This window comes from Malania oleifera, chromosome 5 (genome assembly GCF_029873635.1).
Source record: "Malania oleifera isolate guangnan ecotype guangnan chromosome 5, ASM2987363v1, whole genome shotgun sequence".
In the NCBI taxonomy this organism is placed as follows: Eukaryota; Viridiplantae; Streptophyta; class Magnoliopsida; order Santalales; family Ximeniaceae; genus Malania; species Malania oleifera.
In genome coordinates, this window is record NC_080421.1 from 111,091,769 (window position 1) to 111,112,476 (window position 20,708).

Sequence of the window (20,708 nt, forward strand, 5' to 3'; positions counted from 1 at the left end):
GATACGGGACCGAAATGCACACATGGTGCACTTTCGGTCGACTAGCCAAGCCAGTTCATTTTGGCCTGGTCGACTGAAACCTCGCTAGGTCAAAGTTTGACCATCTGGTCGACCGAACCAGATAGTTCAAAAGGCCCTGGTCGACCGAAACCTCCTTAGGTCAAAAGTTTGACCACCTAGTCGACCGAATCAGGTAGTTCAAAGATCCCTGGTCAACTGAAACCCTCCTTGGTCAACTTTTGACCATCTGGTCGAACGAGAACTTTTGTTCTCCAACTACCTGGTCGATCAGAGGGTCCTCGGGAGAATTCCTTGCAGTCTGGTCGACCGAACCAGGTAGTTTAAATTGGCCTGGTCAACCGAAATTCAAAAAATTGGGAAATCGCCCTCTCCTAGTCGACCGGACTTCTCGGGTTGCCCTGATTTTTTTACTGCAGTTAATATTTTTTAAATAGGGTTAAAATGTCTTAAACATCATTAAACTTTTCTAACAATTCCTAATAGGTCCCCAATGGTCAAAATTTTCAGTATGTCTATATATACTCCTTCAATTTGGAGAATTAATCATCGATTAGCAAAAACCAAAAATCAAATTTCTCTCTCGGGCTAAATATTTCCTATTGCTCATACTATCTCCAAATCCACTCAAACTTACCTATTTCATTTCAGTATCATTTGTAAGTGTATTTGAGTGTTATTGGTTTGAGGTTTTGCTCTCTCATTCTTTGATTGTTTGAATCGATTTTCTCGAAAACATTACCTAAGTATTCTTAAGGGGCTTTACTAATAAGTCTATCCTAAGAAAACTTATTAATCTTCCGAGTATTGCATTCTCATTGCAATAACTTAGAAAATTTGTATTTGTCTTTGGCTTGCAAAACTATTTTCAAACGTACTCAAATATCTTGTGATATTCATATTGATATTCTTGTGAAAAGATATTTGTGTGTGTTATATTAATTTTTGTGGCAATATCCATTCAAATCTATATCATTTGCTGAAATACAAAGATTACATATATCTTGCAATCCAAGCATATACATATTCATGTAATTGAAACATTCTATTGATTGATATTTTTTAGGCTTGTTTGATATTTTGTGTGAACACGTTTGATTGAATATTTTGAAATACACAAATTATTATTGATACTCTCACGTACTCACTACACTGATAAAAAATATCTTTGAGAGTTAAACTATCTAGACCACACTGAACTTACATTATTAAATCATCTGTGGTGTATGTGATATTGTACGCATTTGTGGTACAAATCTACTTTACGTGAAAGCACCCTTGTATTGTACCTTTTAATTGTATATCTGAGAGATTCCAGGCGTGACCCGAGGGGGCGGTAATCCAGTCCAGTAAGGATTGGTGTAAAGGTTGAGGTCAGCCTTGTGATAATTTGACCTGATTGTATAGGTGTCGCTCCACCCGTTTAAGTGAGTAAGTTATTGTGATAATCTTTGTGTTGGTTAGTCAAAACGGGGACGTAGGCAGTTGGTCGAACCTCAATAACATATCTGCGTGTCACCCTTTATTTACTATTTTCTGGTGCTTGTGCAATTGATTAAACTGCTTCATTTAACTTCTGATATATTTATATTATTCGCATTAGATTGATCGTAAGGTTGTGAACATACTGCTGTTAAGAGGACTACCTAGGGGATAAATTTTAAAAATACCAATTCACCCCCTCTCTTGAGATCACGATAAAGTTAACAATAATAATAAATGCTACTAGTGTTTTATTGATATTTGCAAAAGAAAGGGCAAAAGGGTCCTTTGACATAAGCTCATTACAATATAAACACTGCAAAGCTGTCTTCTTGGTGGGCAAGGAATATATTCGCCGATCATCTCCAATCCTCCCTTCGATTTCTCCCTGAAAAAATTTCGATTCCTCCCTACCGGTCGACGAACCATACGGATTGCAAATCCAACGCCCTTCTTTACCTATATCTATCGATTGAATTCTGTAATTCTCTCTCAATTCGAAAACCCTAGATCTTCCTACCCATCTTCAATTCATCATCTTGTCTAGTTCTTCAAACCGAAGAAAGGGAAGATGGACGATAGCTGCGCCGTCTGCGCCGAGACCTTAGAGTGGGTGGCCTACGGACCTTGTGGGCACCGCGATGTGTGCTCGACCTGCGTGGCTCGACTCCGTTTCATCTGCAACGATCGCCGGTGCTGCATTTGCAAGACCGAGTCCAAGATCGTCTTCGTCACCAAGGTCAGTTAGGGTGTCTTTTGATTGTTAAAATTTAGTTCTGGTTTTAACCTATGTCAGGTCGAATTTTTATCTTAATTGAAGGTTTTATTGTGGTTTTGCTATTGGGAATTGGGTGAATAAGTTTTTTAAAATTTAATTTAATTTATATGTCGAGTTAAAAATTTTATTTCTTGGTCACTGCAAATTTTTTTCCGTGGTGACCACTTACTTTTTAAAATTTTGCAATTTCAGTCCAATAGTGGCACCAGGTTAGCAATAGCATAGTCCAATAATTGCAATAGGGTTGCACATGAAGTGCAACAATTTAGAATGGCTGGAATAGAAGTGACCCATTAGTTTGTAAAAATTTTTATGGGTTGTTAAAATTGCATTTAACTTGATTGTATTGTGGTTTTGTCATTAGGGAATTATGATAATAAGTTTTGTTTATACGCACAAACACACACACACACAGACAATTATGAGGTGCTAGCATGCTAATAAGCTAAAGGTTTGATGCTAGTTGATGGACAGACAAAATAGCTGTATTGATGCTGATATACTAAAGCATTGTAGCTTCTAATTATGAGTTGATTTTGTTTACCATAAGAAAATTTCTTTAGGTAGCTATGCTGCATAAATTCCTGTCAAGTATTTTGGTTTTGTAGTGTATTGGGTAGCATTTTCATAATTTTGGTCCTTTTAGTAAATCAATATTGGTCGCACAACATTAGTTGGACATTCATCAAAATTTGTATTTTAATTTTGGTTTTATTCAGTGGATCTTATGCAGGCTGTATTACTGCATTGTTGGTACTGTTATTATTACTAAGAAAATGAGTGATAATATTATATTTACAGGCTTTAGGAGAGTACACAAGGATGATAAATGATTTTTCAGTCTTGCCATCCGAATTAAGGGAGGGTCAAATGGGATCATACTGGTACCATGAAGACACAGAGGCTTTTTTTGATGATTTGGATCACTACAAGATGATCAAGGCAATGTGCAGACTTTCATGCAGTGTATGTGACAAGATGGATGAACAAACTAATGGTGGCTCAAAGAGAAGGGGAAGATTGAGGAACATTGAGCAATTGAAGGGTCATTTATTTCATCGGCATAGGTTGCTCATGTGCAGTCTTTGTTTGGAAGGAAGGAAGGTAGATTCATGCATCTGAAATTATACCTTATGATCTCTCTCTCTCTCAAGCATAATTGTATTGATTAAATTAAATGGATGGGTCTTGAAAACCTCAATTTAGGCATGACAAAGTTGACATTGTTCGCAATTTCTGCAAAAGTCCATGGTTAGAAGAATTTTAGGGCACTTTCATCCAGAGGAAGAGCTCAATTGCTAATTGTACTGTTTTGGTTGTCTTCCTTGTTTTGGTAGATATCTTTTTCTTTTCTGACAAAGAAATTGCACTATTTGTTGGATTTTTATTAGTTGAGATGAAACTCTAGTAGATTGTATTAGTCGCTAATCCTCTTTTTTGTTATGCTTATGCAATTATCTCATTAGTTTTTTGGCGGGGTTTTAATTGTACCAGATCTTTATATGTGAGCAAAAGCTGTATACTAGAGCACAGTTGAATCGGCACATAGAGACAGGTGATTCAGAAGTGGATGGGACTGAGAGTGAAAGGGGTGGGTTCATGGGGCATCCTGTGTGTGAATTTTGCAGAACCCCATTTTATGGGGATAATGAGCTATATTCGCATATGTCCACTGAACACTATACCTGTCATATCTGCCAAAGGTAAAATATGTTGTAATTAATGTATAAGATAAGAACATTATGTCTTGATACTGTCTCAGGATAATTCAGTATATCTATTTATGCTGATCAAATGCAGGCAGCATCCTGGACAATATGAGTACTACAAGAATTATGATGACTTGGAGGCAAGATATTTTTCCCTTAGACGATAAAACACACATTTGTTCATATTTGTTTCATGAGTTCGGATTGTCTATATGTACTGAGTTCATGTGTGCATCACAGATTCACTTCCGTCGTGAGCATTTCCTATGTGAGGACGAGGCATGCCTGGCCAAGAAATTTGTTGTATTTCAATCTGAAGCAGAAATGAAGGTAAGTTCTTATGGCTTTTGAGTGTTGGGAATGTTGGCTGACTTCCTTCTGAAACTATGCATGTTTTGAAGTCGCTGTGGTGTTATAGATTCCCTTTTGCTGTATTCTGAAACTTTTTTTAATCCTCAACTATGTTTTATTTTCAGAGGCACAATACCATAGAACATGGAGGGCGTATGTCTCGTTCTAAACGTAATGCTGCACTTCAGGCATGTATATTAAATACATCACATATCTCTCTCTCTCTCTCTCTCTCTCTCTCTCTCTCTCTCTCTCAATTGTGAACATAACAATATATGCCCTGTTTTTTCCCTGTTGTCCGCACCCAGATACCAACTAGCTTTCGATACAGACGAAATAATGAGCAAGATCGTCGTCGTGGAAGGGGTCAGACATTTCGTCGTGATGATTCTGTCAATCAACTTTGTATGGCCATCCAGGCCAGCTTTGAGACAGCTAATGCAGATGGTACATTCCATGATCCATCATCATCCTCGGCCATTGCACCAGCAGTATCTGATCATGTAGAGGCCAATGATATTGATCCAATTATTCAGCCATTTGAATCATTGACCGCCACAGATGGTGAACCACCTTCTAGATACCTTCAGGCTTTATCTCATAGCTCAAGGAATCAACCTCTTCAAGAGTCGTCATTTCCTCCCCTCCCTATGTGCCCAACCAACAGTCAACAAAAAGCTAAACATGACTCTGAAGGTTTGCATAAGAACACTATGGCAGCACATCTCCGCAACAAAAATAACAGAAAAGTTGCTGTTATCAGTTCTGCCCAGGATTGGCCAGGAACAAGCCGAGGGACCGTGGCATCATCTACTAGTGCAAACCAATTAAGGCCACCCACAACCAACAATCCACCATTATCAGCTGGCAATCAGACTAGGCCTTCAACGAGTAATGGACCTCTGCCTTCTAGGTATGCAAGTTCTCTTCAGGCAGTTCATGCGCAAGCATCTGGTAGTTCTTTGAGTTCTTTGAGAAATCTGGGCGGTGACTGTAAGATGAGCCACTCTTCATCAGCCCCCAACCTCATTGCAAGTGGATCCTTTGATTCTTCAAACTCTGATTTTCCACCCATGTCTGCAACACAAATCCAGAAATCGTCTAATATAAAGAACCAGGCTCTGCCAAGCATGGAAGATGTTCACACAGCAAACAAGTCTTTGGTTGAAAGGATGCGTGCTGCTCTTGAATTCGATCAAGAAAAGTATGCAGCTTTTAGAAACATATCTGCAGAGTACCGTCAGGGTTCAATGGATACTGGAACATATCTGGCATACGTGCAGGAATATGGTTTAACTCATCTTATTTATGATTTAGCTAGACTGTTGCCTGATTCTGAGAAGCAGAAAGAGCTTATTGAGACATACAATGCCAGCTTGCAAAGCTTGCAAAGAAACAGTGATCAAGTTAATGGTTGGGATGGAGGTAGCATCCACTGGAAGGGCGCAAGAAGTTCCAAGAAAGGTAAAGGGAAGCATGTGGGTGGTGAAGGCAGTAACTCAAAAGATGCATTAGCAGATGGCATAATAAGCGCTGTTCGAAAACTTCAGTCAAGCTATCAGCCCTCCGAGGAAGATGTAGAGGTGTTATCAAAGGATGGGTACCGCCCTTCCAGAGGCAAATCAACAGTGGAGGCATCCCGGGCTGATTTTAATCCTGCAAGTCAACCCTCAACAAGGATTGGTGGCGAACCTGATCAAAATTTAGTGAATGGGAGTGGGGGGAGTAAGCAAAAGAAGAAAACCTCAAAGTTTCTGAGAGCTCGTCTGGGTGATGGCTCGGTGGCAGCACTTATGGATCATCCTGATCTAGATCCAGATCCAGATCAACTGTGGGAGACAGATGGCAACAAGAACCCTAAAGAGGGGCTTCCTGTTCGGGGTGTTTGGCACAAAGGGGGAGGTCAGAGACTTTTAGGAGTGGCTCCAAGAGATGCTAGAAAATGAAGCATTAAGTATTTTTTATGGTTTTGAGTGCTGCTAGTTTGTAACCAAGATGGCAGCGCATCCATGAGTTCATATATGCCTCATGGAAGTGTATTTTTGAGATGGTTTTCAAATCAAGTTGAAAGGGGTAAATTTTGTTTGGATCAAAAGGTACATATGACTATAACTGTTGGTGTGAAGAAATTGCAGAATTTTGTATCATGCATTTCTTTTTGCCTTTCTGGTCTAGGCTTTGTTCACATTCGGTGTGCATTTTTTGCATTGTTTCTTATTTGATTCTTTTTTTCTTGCTGGGATATGCATACTAGAGTGATTTTGAATAGGCATGTTCAGGCAGTGTTTTTGGATTTTGAAATTCTCTTGTTCTCCGAGATGTGAATAGAGGATACGGCATGCCCTGCAGAATATAAGCATAAAATGTGTAACATATAATATTAAATGTGTATTAAATATACAACATTTCACTTATAAAGTGCAAATCTTTCATTAATCAGGTTGGATTGCCTGTGTGGGCGTCTTGATGAGATGTAATTATACTGCAATTCAACACAACCAAATATAATCAATATATTTTGGACTTGGGCTATAATTTTTTCTGTTAAATGTGCATGGTAAGTTCAAAGCCAGTCATGCATATAGAATTTACAGGATGGCTGAGGTTTAATTCACATACAAGTATACTACTGCCACAATTGGCACATTTTTAAAATACTACCCCCCCTGCGGCCGCCTCCGAAGGTTTTCTCGCTGCTGTAACACATATACAAAAATCCGTCCTCGTCCTTGAAGGATTCATACACTGAATCTATCAAACTAGCTGCAGTAGCAAACGACACATGTAAGCAATATTGGACAAAAAAATCCATTCAACCAAAACCCTCCGGTTTGGTTACTGTGAAAACTCGGAAAAGAAAAAGAAGAGAATAAATCGTTAAATCAAGACGAATAATTGTATTCAATATGAAGATGCTTTTGTTCTCGAGTCCAATATAATGAAGAATCCAGTATTCAACATCACTTATTTTCCTCCTCAACTATAATTCCCTTTTTAAAATAAAAAGTAAAAAAATAAAAAATAAAATAAAGCTTAACAGTGTAAACAGAACCTTACCTGTCTGGGGTAAAGTGCTTTTCACAAAAACAAAGAGAGCTTTTCCAGGACCCAGGTGGAGCCTGCCACTTAAGATGTGAATGAATTGTCCAATGGACATGTCTCTGGGCACAAGGAATCTATCATAAAGAAAGAGAGAACAAGATAGAAGTATATCAGTGTAAAGCCCACACCATTCTTTCTTCGTTACAAAATTTTAGGTTGCCAGGCTCCAAGTTAAATCAACAGAGTTCCTACAAAATAAATCAACAGCCCCTACAAAATTTTGAGTCGCGAGGCTCTAAACTAAATCAACATAGTCCACAGGCTGCTGATTCCTTCCTGCCAGACGGGGAGGGGTTTCTGATGATGAATGCAGGATGTCCAAAAACCAAAATAACAGGTAATTACATGCCAGCTTTCATTTACCAAGCCAACCATAATTACTAAAGAACCAAAAAGGATATTTGCTATATTGAGTCTCTAATCGTGATCAGATGATTGTATGCAGGGAGCAAAGGTCCAATTTACTATAAATTGTGCATGGAAGTTGATCAAGCAGCCCTTGAAGCTTGTGTGGTGGAGTTTGGAATTCCCAGGCATAGATTCAATTTGTGGCCTCCACTTGAGGAAAAGATTGAGGACATGTGCTTCCGAGTAGGAAAAGTTGGAATGTCAATTGCCTCTAAATATGTTTACAACTGTCTAGAACAGCATTACAGATTGAACACCCATCACAAGAAAATAAAACAAAGTTTACAATTCAAGTGATAAAAGTAGAAATGGTAAGAAAGGAACAGAGGGCTACAAAAAATGGGAAGGCCGCTGATGTAGCCAATACTCGACATGGCGGCAAGCATGCACTTGCCTCGACAAAAAATGAAAGAGAAATTGTGGAATTGGCTTCTGTCAACAGATCTGTATACACCCCAATTTTGATGCAAATTGGTTGTGACATTCATGCGTGGTTAGTCATGTGTTTGGATTGTAGCTTTTATAGTAAGTTTGCTCAAACAGAATCATGCTTAAACTCATATAATGCATGCAAGCATGCACTTGCCTCAACAAAAAAATGAAAGAGAAATTGTGGAATTGGCTTCTGTCAACGGATCTGTATACAACCCATTTTTTATGCAAATTGGTCTTGACATTCTCATATGGTCAATCATGTGTTTGCACTGTAGCTTTTATGGTAAGTTTGCTCACATAGAATCATGCTTAAACCCATTTAATGCCATCTTATATATTTTCATTGGCTTAATTGTCATCTGATACAGAGAAGTAGGGTCAAGCCTACGATTCATATTTAGTGCACTTTCATTTTGTTTAGGAGCAGGGCTTGCCCTTAATTAGAAACAAACTCAAATTGTATTTTCATTGGTCAAAAGAGATCATCTCAAGCAAAACACTAGCTGAACTACTAGTGAAGAATTCATTTTTGAAGGAATTTAACTTGAGAATTTAGGTAGCTATGGATGTATTTCTGAAAACAATTATTATTTTTCAAACTAAATTTCCAGAAATTTTTTACAAATAGCACAAGGCCCTTGGTTTTCAAAGTGATCAAATTGCATGTTTCAGATGAGATGAAGATGTGCATGTTTTGCCTTAAATAAATTTTTTTACATTTCAAGTCATAATTTCATGACCAATTGAGCTCCATGTCCAGGCTTAGCAGATCTCAAATTTTCACTCAAAAATCGCTCATGTACATCAGTCAAAATTTGAATGGGTGTAACAAAGAATTATGTGTTGAGCAATATGTGGTTGGAAAAGTTATTTCCTAATGGCATTGATTTCCCATCAATTAGATGTAAACTGAAGGAGATATTCAATTTTTCTAATGGGTTGCCTAGATTTTGATAAAATCTAAACACCTTCATGTCATAAATCTTTTTTATTATGAGCTCAATTCAATGGGAAAAGCTCCCCATATTCTTAGCATCCCTCAAAATTCCGTTGATGAGGGATATATAGTCATTTACAGTCGAGCCTTTGAAACTATATTTTTGCAAGAAAAGGGCTACCCAAACATCCGTTTGGCTGTCCAGTCACTTCCCTGGCAGCCGATTGCCTATTGGTTATTTTCAACCCTATCTTATCCACATCTCATCTGAACCTCTGATAAGTCTCCTCAATTGATTTTTATTTTTTTCCCAAACAAATAAAGAAGCTCATGTTTACGTATTCTTTTTCCACCACTGGATCACTTATGATCAATTTCTGTCCTTGGACAAAGCCAATCCCTGATTTTCTATAAACAAGGATAGGTCAGTTGCACACGCATGGTAATTGGGGCGGCTTGGAGGGAGTTTCTAAATCTAAAGACAGAGTGATAAATAAACAAGGAGGAATTTTGTCAGATTGAAGGCCCAAATAACTCAAATCGAGGTCTGCTTCCTACATCCCTTTTGTTCGTTGTTTCTCGTGTTCATGTCTATAGAGGTACAGCATGCTAAGATACTTAAAAATTCCATGTTTATGATGATTATTTTCCATATTCCTTATAGCTCAAGCATGACTTAATTAATATGAAAGATACTCGAAATATGAACAGAATCATTTTCATTTCTTGCATGTAGTTAATTTATAAGCATGTGATTCATAATTAAATTCCACGTTTATGATGATTATTTTGCACATTCCTGATCGCTCAAGCATGACTTAACTAATATGCAAGATACACAAAATATGAGTAGAAACATTCTCATTTATTGCATGTAGTTGATTTATAAGCATGTGATTCATAATTAGATCATTTGTTTATGTTCAAGATCAAATCATACATTAGCAAGGTTACAATACATGAAGAGCTAGATTAAGTATGGGATCTATCCAATGTTCAGCATATTTAAATTCTGCAGGCTCCAAGTGTGATGAGGATAATGGCCCTTGGACCCCTTTTTCACAGTATCAAAAAATGGAGATTGGTCACAATACAGGAAAAGCAAGATTGAGTATGGGATCTATCCAATGTTCAGCATATTTAAATTTTGCAGGCTCCAAGTGTGAAGAGGGTCATGGCCCTTGGACCCCTTTCACAGTATCAGAAAATGGAGATTGTGCAATCAAGGTTAAGCAAGACTGGAAACTAGTTGGGAGCCAGCTGTCAAGGGTTTTACAAGTTGGATCATGAAGCATTCAATAAAGAAGGAATTTTAGTTTTCATCTGGACAAATCTTACAACTCTTATTTTCTAGAATTGTTCAACTACCTCATCAAACTATGGATTCTGCATAAATTTTGTGCTGTTGAAAAATCTTTTCCTTCAAACTTGAGTTTAGGCCAATGTGGCATGACATTGATTCGTCTAACAGACAACTGTGCATAAGAAGTAAATTAAGCAGGCGAAAAATCACAACTTTAAAGACAATTGTGAATTTGTCTTTCACAATTAAATTTATCATCTTCTTTAGAATAACCTAACATATAACTTACTTTCTCTTTTCAATCTCAGGAAGGTCAGTTCTTGAATATCTTTCAACTACAACCTGCATAACAACAACAATAACAAAAACAAAAACAACAATGAATCATTTTGGAACTCCATACACAATGGGAAATCCAATGGCTAAGAACGAAATGAAGAACCATCCATCAAGAAGGGGCTCCATTGTAAGCAGCCCTTGAAAAATGGAAAATTACACATCATTGTAAACCTGCATGTATGCGCATGTATGACTAAATTCCCATTCCAATGACCTCAACTTAGGTTGCTTAATGTACCTTCTGAATTAAAGTAAAAATTCTTAATACCTCAAATCCACAAACCAATTTTTTTTTTTAAATTCCAAGATTGTGAACTCCTAATTCAAATCCCAAATCTTCAGAACAAAAATGTAGCTTAATTTTATTCCAAGAATAATTCCCACGCCTTATGCTACTGTTCACAATTTACAGGCACTTGGTTTTGATTGACCTTCATGGCCTCGAACGGATTTTTGCTCTTTCTTTATAGGTTTCACCACAGTTCAGGAACAAGTTGAGTCATGCCAGGCCACTATCAGCAAGTTTTTCCCCCACTAACAAAACAAAGAAACTAATCGAGTTTCACATTCACCGACAATCTCTAATAACAATTCTTCATCGAATCAACAGAAAAGAAAATTCTCGAACTTACAGGCACTAGATCGGGGTATTTTACAATGATGTCCTGCGACTCTTGAAGTCGTTCGTCTGGAAATTGATGCAAATTATGAGGAAAAGAAAATGAAAAAAAAAAATAAAAAATCAATGTTTCTTAAGTCGGGGAGAATTAAAAGATGAACGAACCGAACGAAAACTCCTCCTTGAAAGATTTGGTCTTCCCCATGGCGATTAAATGCGAAAGGCAAAAGAAACAGATTGAGTAATTAGGGATTCGGGACGAGACGATGATGATTAAGAACGAAGAACACAGCAGGAAGAAACGATGGCATCTGCGCACGGTTGTTGACTTATCTACAGAATTAGTCTTATAAAATTAGTAAGGAGCAGACGTAACGTGCGGGGATAGCTCAGTTGGGAGAGCGTCAGACTGAAGATCTGAAGGTCGCGTGTTCGATCCACGCTCACCGCATCTTCTACTTTTCCATTTCTCAATATTATGATTTATTATTTATTTGTTAGACTCCTTGAACATAAGGTATGATCTTATTTATAATTTTTTTTTTGTATGATCTCATTTATATATATATATTTTTGCGGTTAGGTTCAAATCTTGCAAGTTAATTGAATTAGGTGTAAAGCGTATCAATTAATCGAGTCACTTTAAAAATTACTTGCTCATTGCAACTAAACTTTACTTGAGTTTCAAACCCAAATTCAATATATTTATATTATATATTTAATCTTATTTTACAACCAAATTAGGGTTAATTGAGTTAATTTTAGATAATTTTAGATTGAGTTGGGTTTAATTGCTTGACATTAGTAATTGTAAGATTGATCAAGCTCGATCTGTGTTCATACTCATTTTTTAATTGGATCAAGTTTAAGTTCAAGGATTTTACTCACTAACATTAGCTTAACTCGGCTCGAATATATTTTTAATCTAATTTATGTAATTAATTTAAGAAGTAAAAGTAATTGGAATTATTATGCATCGATTAACAGTATGCTAATCTTTTCTTTAATTAGCTTAAACAAAGAGAGACTTTAGGAAAAAGAAAAACTATAGCAAATGATCACGATATCATAACATGAATTCAACTTTAAGAATAATATTAATTAAGAATGATTGCTTAAGCTGCACAAAATAAAATAAAGCTAAAATATACATAAAAAGTATCACACCCTTATATAATATAATATAAAAGTATATAATTGTTTTTATATTATAGAATATATTGTGCGAAAACTATCATATTATAATTTATCATGTATTATGTGGTACTTGTGTGTGTGTGTGTGTGTGTGTGAGAGAGAGAGAGAGAGAGATAGGTTTTCTCTTTCCCTCCATTACTCTTTCCGAATGTTACTTGAACTTGTTTATTGAATTTTTAACCGATCCCAAGCTCAATCCGAACTCAAATCAAGTTTTAATATATTGATTCAAACTTGTTTATTATGCAAATAAACGAGTTTTTACTGAGTCAAGTTACCAAAATGCTCACTAATAGGCTGATTCTTTTAAAACCTCTCATTCTAAAAGATAAGAGATTTTATTAAGCAAAAAAGATTTTTTAAAAAAAAACCTTTTACTAATATTGTTTTAGAGTTTTTTTACCTCTTCAATTTAGCCTATTTACCTTAAACATTAGCCTTGTCACTAAACTAAGGTTATGAAGTTTGAATTAAATAATCTTATGCTCAAATAGTCTGTATTTTTAAGTTCACTACATTTTATCTAGTCCAATTCAATTCTATTAAACTAACATCAATATTTCTAATTCAAACATATTAAGCAAATCTAAACCAAGTCTATAATCAAGTCACTCACAAGCCAAGCTAATTCATGTTTAGGCTCGAATAATTTATTAAATGAATCACAAATTTGGGATCGAGAATCATTTGTTTACATACTAAACGAGCTTGAACAAGCTTTTAACGAGCTAAACTTCTGGTTAGCTTGATTTGTTTATAACTCTAGTGAAAGTCATATAAGTTGAACTTTTTGATTGTCTAATTAGGTTGGCGCATTAATCAAGGATGTGCAATTTTTTTTTAAATCTTTTTGGGGACTAAAGTCTAATAGAATGAGAACATAAGAAAGACTATAAGAATGACAATTAATTAGGTATGCACGAATTAATTCTTTTTATATTTAAAGAATAAAAAATAATAATATTTTTTAATTCTTAATGATCCTAACTAGTAGCTATATGCATGATACAAATATAAAAGTGAGAATGAATGAGCATCATCCTTAATTTTTCTCATTCCTATTTTGTATTACAAATGAGATCTCAATGTTTAAAATTTGCATATTAAAAACATTCTTTGTGTTGTAATATGTGGTTCGTATTTTGAGTGGAATACATGTACAAAGAAAACATAGTGGAAAAATAGAGAAACTTGTTTGCAGAAGAAACTGTCGACGATTTTGCAGAGTTGCATCGACAGTTTGGTTGTAGGAAGAAACCGTCAACGATTTTGTTTGATGGTTTCAGGTTCAGGAGAAAACCGTTGATGGTTTGATAGAGACTAAACTGTCGACGATTTGTTAGAAACCATCAACGATTTTGCACAGTTACTTAGCACTAGTTAATTTTTTTTTTTTTTTAATTTTGAATTGGGAAGTTGAATATGTTGGGTTTTGGAGGGAAAATCTCTGGGGGTTGAAGAGGGTTAGCATAGATACAATGTTGTATGTTGCAACTCTAAGTCTTTGGACAAAATATAGTGAAAATTACAGTCATTTGCTACTATGGACGAAGGAATTTCCGAACCATGTAAATCCTTTGTGTCATTATTTTATTGCTTTCATATAATCTATGTGATTGTGTTTTATGTATAGTTCATCGTCGGTTGCTGCATTGTGTGATTCAGTCTTCTGTTGCACATTGTTTGCACAACAAAATTGGTATTAAAGGAATTGGTTACAATGGCTTCTAGTTTCTTCTGCAAAGTTCGACGTTGTCAAGTTTGATGGATCGGGAAATTTCGGACTATGGTAGACGAGGGTTAAGAATTTGTTAGTGTAGTAAGGTATGGTGAAGGCATTATACTGAAGTCAGCCTAAAGGCATGGATGAAACAAGTTGGAAGGAGTTGGAAGCGAAGCCTGTGGTGACTATTAGACTTTGTCTGGCTGATGACGTGTTGTATCACGTCATAGATGATGAATCTTCGGCAATAGTTTGGCAAAAATTGGAAAGTTGGTATATGTCCAAGTCTTTGACGAACAATTTGTATCTTAAGCAGAAATTGAATTGGCTTAAGATTGTAGAGGATTCAAATTTGAACAAATACATCAATGTGTTCAATCAGATTATAAGTGATTTGATGTGGGTTGATGTGAAGTTCGAGAAAGAAGAAAAGACGTTGATGCTACTAAATTCCCTACCAGCGTCTCATACGCATGAAAATCTAGTTACAATTCTGATGTGGGAAAAAGAAACCCTGAATTTGGAGGAAGTCACAAGCGCCATGGTAGGTTTTCATCAGAGGAAGAAAGCTAGCGATGAGATTTCACAAAGTGAAGAGCTTGTGGTGAAGGGTAACTAGGAACATGGGAGAAGCAAGTTTTGGAGCGGATCGAGTAATAATAAATCTCGGTCCTAGTCTAGGAAGGAGAAGGACATACAGTGTTTTAAGTGCAGGAAAAAGGGGGACATAAAACTGGAGTGTCTGGAAAGGAAGAAGGGGAATGCAGAAAATCAAGAGGGTTCTTCAAAATCAGCAAAGGTAGTGGACGAAGGAGACTCAGAGAGCGGTGATGGTGATATGCTTTCTGTTTCATTGGGTTTAGATCACCTTACGGATTCTTAGTTCCTAGATTTGGCGTGTTCTTATCACATGAAACCAAATAAAGATTGGTTCAACACCTACAAATTAGTAAATTTTGGTTCTTTTCTAATGGGAAATGATAATGGTTGGAATAGGCTATCAGAATTAAAACGTTTGATGGTGTGGTGAGAACATTATGTGATGTTAGGCATAGACCATATCTACGGAAGAATTTAATTTCATTAGACACTTTAGATTGTAATCGATTTAGTTACAAGTCTGAAAGTGGGGTAATAAAGGTGTGTAAAGGAGTTTTAGTAGTAATAAAGGGACATAAACTAGCGGGAAATATCTATACACTGCTGGGTACCACAGTTGTAGGTAGAGCTACAGTTGTAGATTCTGAGTCAGATAATATTGTTTTGTGCCATATGCAGTTAGGGAATATAGGTGAGCGTGGGATGATAAAGCTTCATAAGAGAAATCTTTTGAAGGGTGTTAAAACATGCAGACTGAATTTCTGCAGGTATTGTGTTCTTGGGAAACAGAACAGGGTACAGTTTAAGACAGCCACTCACAATACGGAGGGTATTCTTGACTACATTCATTCATATGTTTGGAGGCCAGTAAAGGTAGCATCACGAGGGGGACATGTGTACCTCGTGAGTTTTATCGATAATTACTCACGAAAATTCTGGATGTACTTCATGCGGCACAAGTCAAAGACGTTTGCTAGGTTTAAATTGTGGAAAGCTGAGGTGGAAAACCAAACTGGAAGAAAGACTAAATGCCTCAAGTTACACAATGGAACTGAGTACACTTATTTGAGGTTCATGGAGTTATGTGAGCAAAATGGCAGAATGGTGTGATGGAAAGGATGAATCAAACCATAGATGAAAGGGCTTGGTGTCTCAGGTTGAATAAAGGGCTTGCAAAGAACTTCTAGGCCGAGGCAATGAGTGTGGCATGTTTCTTGGTTAATCAATTACCAAAGGCATCATTAGATGAGAAAATTATAGAGGAGGTGTGGACAGGAAGTGCGGTAAACTACTCTAGTTTGAGAGTAATTGGATGTCTAGCCTATGTGCTTGTTTCTAGTGAGGAGAGATCGAAGCATGATACAAAGTCTAGATGGTACATTTTTCTAGGGTATCAAAAAGTATGAAAGGGTTCAAGCTATAGGATCCAAAGGCAAACAAGGTGGTGATCAATAGAGACGTGATTTTTTTATGAGAAAGTCATGTTGCAGCATACTCATGAGGAAAAAGAAGAGAAATAGGTGTCATAAAATTGCAGCAGCAATGAACACGTGGTGCATGTGGAGTTAGAGACTTAGGGCAAAGATGACAATGTTCAGAATGAAGGGAGTTCTAACTCAAAAGACCATCAGGATCACAGTATAGCTATACACAGACCCAGACGCACTATCAGGCCACCACCCAGGTATGGATTTGATGATCTGGTGTCTTATGTACTTATTACTAGTAGCAAGGATCCTACTAATTTTCAAGAGGCAGTGCATATCCAATAGAAAAGTAGATGGATGAGTGCTATGGTGGAGGAGATGGAGTCACTGCATATAAGAACTAGACGTGGGAGTTAGTGGAGCTACCATAAAGGAAGAGGGCTATAGGATGCAAGTGGGTGTATAGGAAGAAAAAAGTAGTATCAGAAAAAGAAAGAGAGAAGTTCAAGGCTCGATTAGTAGCAAAGGGTTACTCACAGAGGAAAGAAGTTGATTATGATGAGATATTTTTCCCTGTGATCAGACACACTTCCATCGAGGTAGTGTTGGGATTGGTGGCACATTTCGATATGCATTTGAAGCAAATGGATGTAAAGACAGCGTTTCTCCATAGTGATTTGGAGGAGCTGATTTACATGGTAAAGTCAGAAGGTTTTAGTCAACTTGAATAGGAGTACTTGGTTTGTAAACTGAGAAAATCACTTTACAGGTTGAAGTAGTCTCCGAGGCAGTGGTACAAATGTTTTGACTCCTACATGATTTGGGTTGGCTATAGGAGGTGTGCGTATGATTGTTGTGTGTATGTGAAGAATCTTGATGATGGTTCACTTATTTTTCTAGTTCTTTATGTGGATGACATGTTAATTGTTGCGAAAAATATGACTAAGATAAATCAATTGAAAACTCTGTTGAGTAAATAGTTTGATGTGAAAGATTTGGATGCGACCAAAAAGATTCTTGGGATGAAAATTTGAAGAGATGGAGCTGTAGGGAGATTATGGTTATCTTAGGGTAGCTATATTGAGAAGGTGTTGGAGAGGTTTAGCATAGATAATACAAAACCAGTGTGTACACCGTTAGTGAATCATTTTAGATTGTCTACTGCCCAATGCCCAAAGACAGATGATGATATTCGTGACATGTCAAAAGTCTCATATGCTAGTGCAGTGGGGTGTTTAATGTATGCTATGGTATATGCAAGACCGGATCTAGTACAAGTTGTCAGTGTCGTAAGTTTCTTTCAAATCCGTGTAGACAACATTGGGATGCAGTCAAGTAGACTTTCATATACTTGCAGGGTACTACACACTATGGCATCATGTTCAGCAGGCAACGGAGTAATCTGGCAGTTGTGGGATATGTGGATGCAAATTATGCAAGGGACTTGGATGATAGGAGGTCTACAACAAGGCATGTGTTCACCCTTGTGGGAGGGTCTATTTGTTGTAGGTTCATGGTATAGTCTCTAGTTGCACCATCAACAATTGAGTCGAAGTATATGGCAGTTGCCAAAGCTGCCAAGGAAGCATTGTTGCTTATAGGATTGGTCAAGGAGTTTGGTATCTAGTAAGGTGGAGTTTAGCTGCGTTGTGATAGTCAAAGTGCCATTTATTTGGCAAAGAAGCAAGTGTATCACATGTGGACTAAACACAAAGATGTAAGGTTTCACAGGATCCGGGAATTAGTTTCTTCAAGTGAACTCTTGCTTGAGAAAGTTCACACTTATGAGAATGCAGCAGACGTGTTGACAAAACTCATTATCACGGATAAGTTCAAGCATTGCTTGGACTTGTTTAATGTCTCCAGATGCTAGATGGGAGGCGTCCTAACCTATTGTCTCAAGTGGAGCTGCGAGTTATGTTTTTTGTTTTTTGATAAGGGTGTAGATTCACCAAGGTGAAGATTTTTGTAATATGTGGCTCATATTTTGAGTGGAACACATGTACAAAGAAAACATGGTAGAAAAACAAAGAAGCTAGTTTGCAGAAGAAACTGTCAATGGTTTTGCAGAGATGCAACAACAGTTTGGTTGTAGGAAGAAACTGGTGACGGTTTGTCTAAAACAGTCGATAGTTTTGTTCGATGGTTTCAGGTTCAGGAGAAAACCATCAAAGGTTCGATAGAGACCATCGACGGTTACATTGATGGTTTGGTCTCGGGACTAAACCGTCAACGGTTTGTTTGAAACCATCGACGGTTTTGTACAGTTACTCAGCGCTGATTTTTTTTTTTTTTTCAAATTTTGAATTGGGAAGTTGAATAGGCTGGGTTTTCGAGGGGAAAACCTCCGAGGATTGAAGAGGGTTAGCATATATACAATGTTGTATGTTGTAACTCTAAGTCATTGGACAAAAGATAGTGAAAATTACAGTCGTTTGCTCCCGTAGATGTAGGCAATGTCGAACCATGTAAATCCTCTATGTCATTATTTTATTACTTTCATATAATATGTGTAATTGTGTTTTCTGTATTGTTCATCGTTGGTTTCTACATTGTGTGATTCGGTTTTCTGCTTTGCGTTGATTTGCACAACACTTTGTGACTTGCAAATGATAAACACAAATTTATTTATTTTTTTAATTTCATATTAATAAGTTCAAATGAAAATGTGAGTCATCTAACAATGTATATTTAGATGTGAAAAAAGAATTTGTATACCTCTAATTGACAATAATATTTTTTTACAATAATAAAAAATAAAATAACTTTTAAATTGTGAATAATTCATAATGTTTGTGGATAGCTTAGTTGGGAGAGTGTTAGATTGAAGATCTAAAGGCCATGTGTTCGATCCACACTCATCGCACACCTATTCACTTTTCTAATTTTTTAAAATTCTTTTACTTTCAAAAAGAATTTCTATTTCTAATCACAATAGATGTATATCAAGGATCTATTTCGAACTCTTATCTTTTGGTTTTAGTGATAGATGAACTGACTAAAAGTATCCAAAATGAGGTTCCATGGTATATGTTGTTTGCATATGATATTGTCTTTATTGATGAAACTAGGGGAATCTAAGTTAAAATTATGCAGAGAAGTTTTAGAATCTAAAAACTTTATGATAAGTAGATATAAGACAAAATATATGAAATGTTACTTCAGTCATAGTAGGAGGAATATTAAAGAAAAAATTAAACTTGATGATGAAGAAATCAATAGAACTCCTAGAATTCGATGCCTTGGATCTGTTATGCAAACTCAAGGAGAAATTGAAGAAGATATAATGCATAGAGTTAAATCAAGTTGGGTAAATTGGAAAAGTACTTCAAGTGTGCTTTATGATCGTAAAATACCCTCAAAATTAAAAGAGAAGTTTTATAAGACGGCATGGGACCAGCTATGCTATATGGATCAGAGAACAACTAAGAAGCAGCATTTCCAAAAAGTAGAAGTTATTGAAATGAGAATGTTAAGATAGGTGAGTTGTACAATGTTAAAAGATAAATTAAAAAATGAACATATTTATAGTAAGAACTATTGTAAAAAATAATATAATGGGAAGGACGACTTAGATGATTTGGGTATTTGTAACATAAACGACATAGTGTGCCAGTGAGTAAGAGTGAGTTAGTTACTATGAATAAGGTTGCAAATGAGTCGAGCTTAGCCGAGCCAAGCCACGATTCAACATGCTTGAGCTTGGCCCAGTAGAGTGGGAGCTCAACTCAGGCTCAGACTCAACTCGACTAAAGCTTAGAAAGTTGGGCTGGAGCTTAGCTCAAGATTAAATTGGCTCGAGCTCAATCTCAGACTAGATTCATTTGTAGGCTTGGATTTGGGCTTGTGCTTAAGTTGAAATTTTATAAATGACCTAATAATATAAGTTTCATCCACTTATTTTGTTTGGGCCAAGATTTATGTATTTCTTCTTGGACGATTGGGCCAATGTTGGACTCTTAATATTGGGTCAACTTAACGAACCTATTAACGAGTTCATTATTGGACTCCTTAACAAGCCTAATTATCGAGTCCATTTGAGCCAGTTATCAAGTCGCTCATAAGAGGAAAATAGTTAAACTCATCTATGTTCATGTTTGACTCGTTTACAAATTGAACCTAAAAATAGGCTTGTGACTCGCTTGTTAATTTATATAATAAACAAGCTTGAATGAGCTTTTATCAAGCCAAGCTTTCGAACCACTTGTAAGCAGTTTGGTTCGTTTGCAACCCTAACTATGAGATAAAGTATAAGGAGTAGAAGTAGACCAAAAAATAAC

The 20,708-nt window shown here is 36.5% G+C and overlaps 2 protein-coding genes, 1 long non-coding RNA gene and 1 other non-coding gene across 4 annotated transcripts; 3 read left to right on the plus strand and 1 right to left on the minus strand.

Annotated features, from left to right (window-relative positions):
- Window positions 1–1,832: 1,832 nt before the first annotated feature.
- On the plus strand, window positions 1,833–6,433 carry LOC131155097 (uncharacterized). Its single transcript, XM_058108020.1, has 7 exons — window positions 1,833–2,239; window positions 3,080–3,382; window positions 3,773–3,981; window positions 4,079–4,127; window positions 4,228–4,317; window positions 4,464–4,526; window positions 4,647–6,433. The coding sequence occupies exons 1-7, from the start codon at window positions 2,072–2,074 to the stop codon at window positions 6,282–6,284; spliced, it is 2,520 nt and encodes an 839-aa protein (XP_057964003.1). The 5' UTR covers window positions 1,833–2,071; the 3' UTR covers window positions 6,285–6,433.
- Window positions 6,434–6,826: 393 nt separating this feature from the next.
- On the minus strand, window positions 6,827–12,008 carry LOC131155098 (autophagy-related protein 8i). Its single transcript, XM_058108021.1, has 5 exons — window positions 11,647–12,008; window positions 11,495–11,550; window positions 10,813–10,865; window positions 7,396–7,514; window positions 6,827–7,101 (listed from the first exon to the last, which is right to left on the minus strand). The coding sequence occupies exons 1-5, from the start codon at window positions 11,684–11,686 to the stop codon at window positions 6,965–6,967; spliced, it is 405 nt and encodes a 134-aa protein (XP_057964004.1). The 5' UTR covers window positions 11,687–12,008; the 3' UTR covers window positions 6,827–6,964.
- LOC131155099 (uncharacterized) lies at window positions 9,358–10,647 on the plus strand. The gene is made up of 2 exons (XR_009136748.1): window positions 9,358–9,765; window positions 10,239–10,647. It is a non-coding gene; the product is annotated as an uncharacterized LOC131155099 (long non-coding RNA).
- Window positions 11,860–11,932, plus strand: TRNAF-GAA (transfer RNA phenylalanine (anticodon GAA)). The gene has a single exon. It is a non-coding gene; the product is annotated as a tRNA-Phe (tRNA).
- Window positions 12,009–20,708: the final 8,700 nt, after the last annotated feature.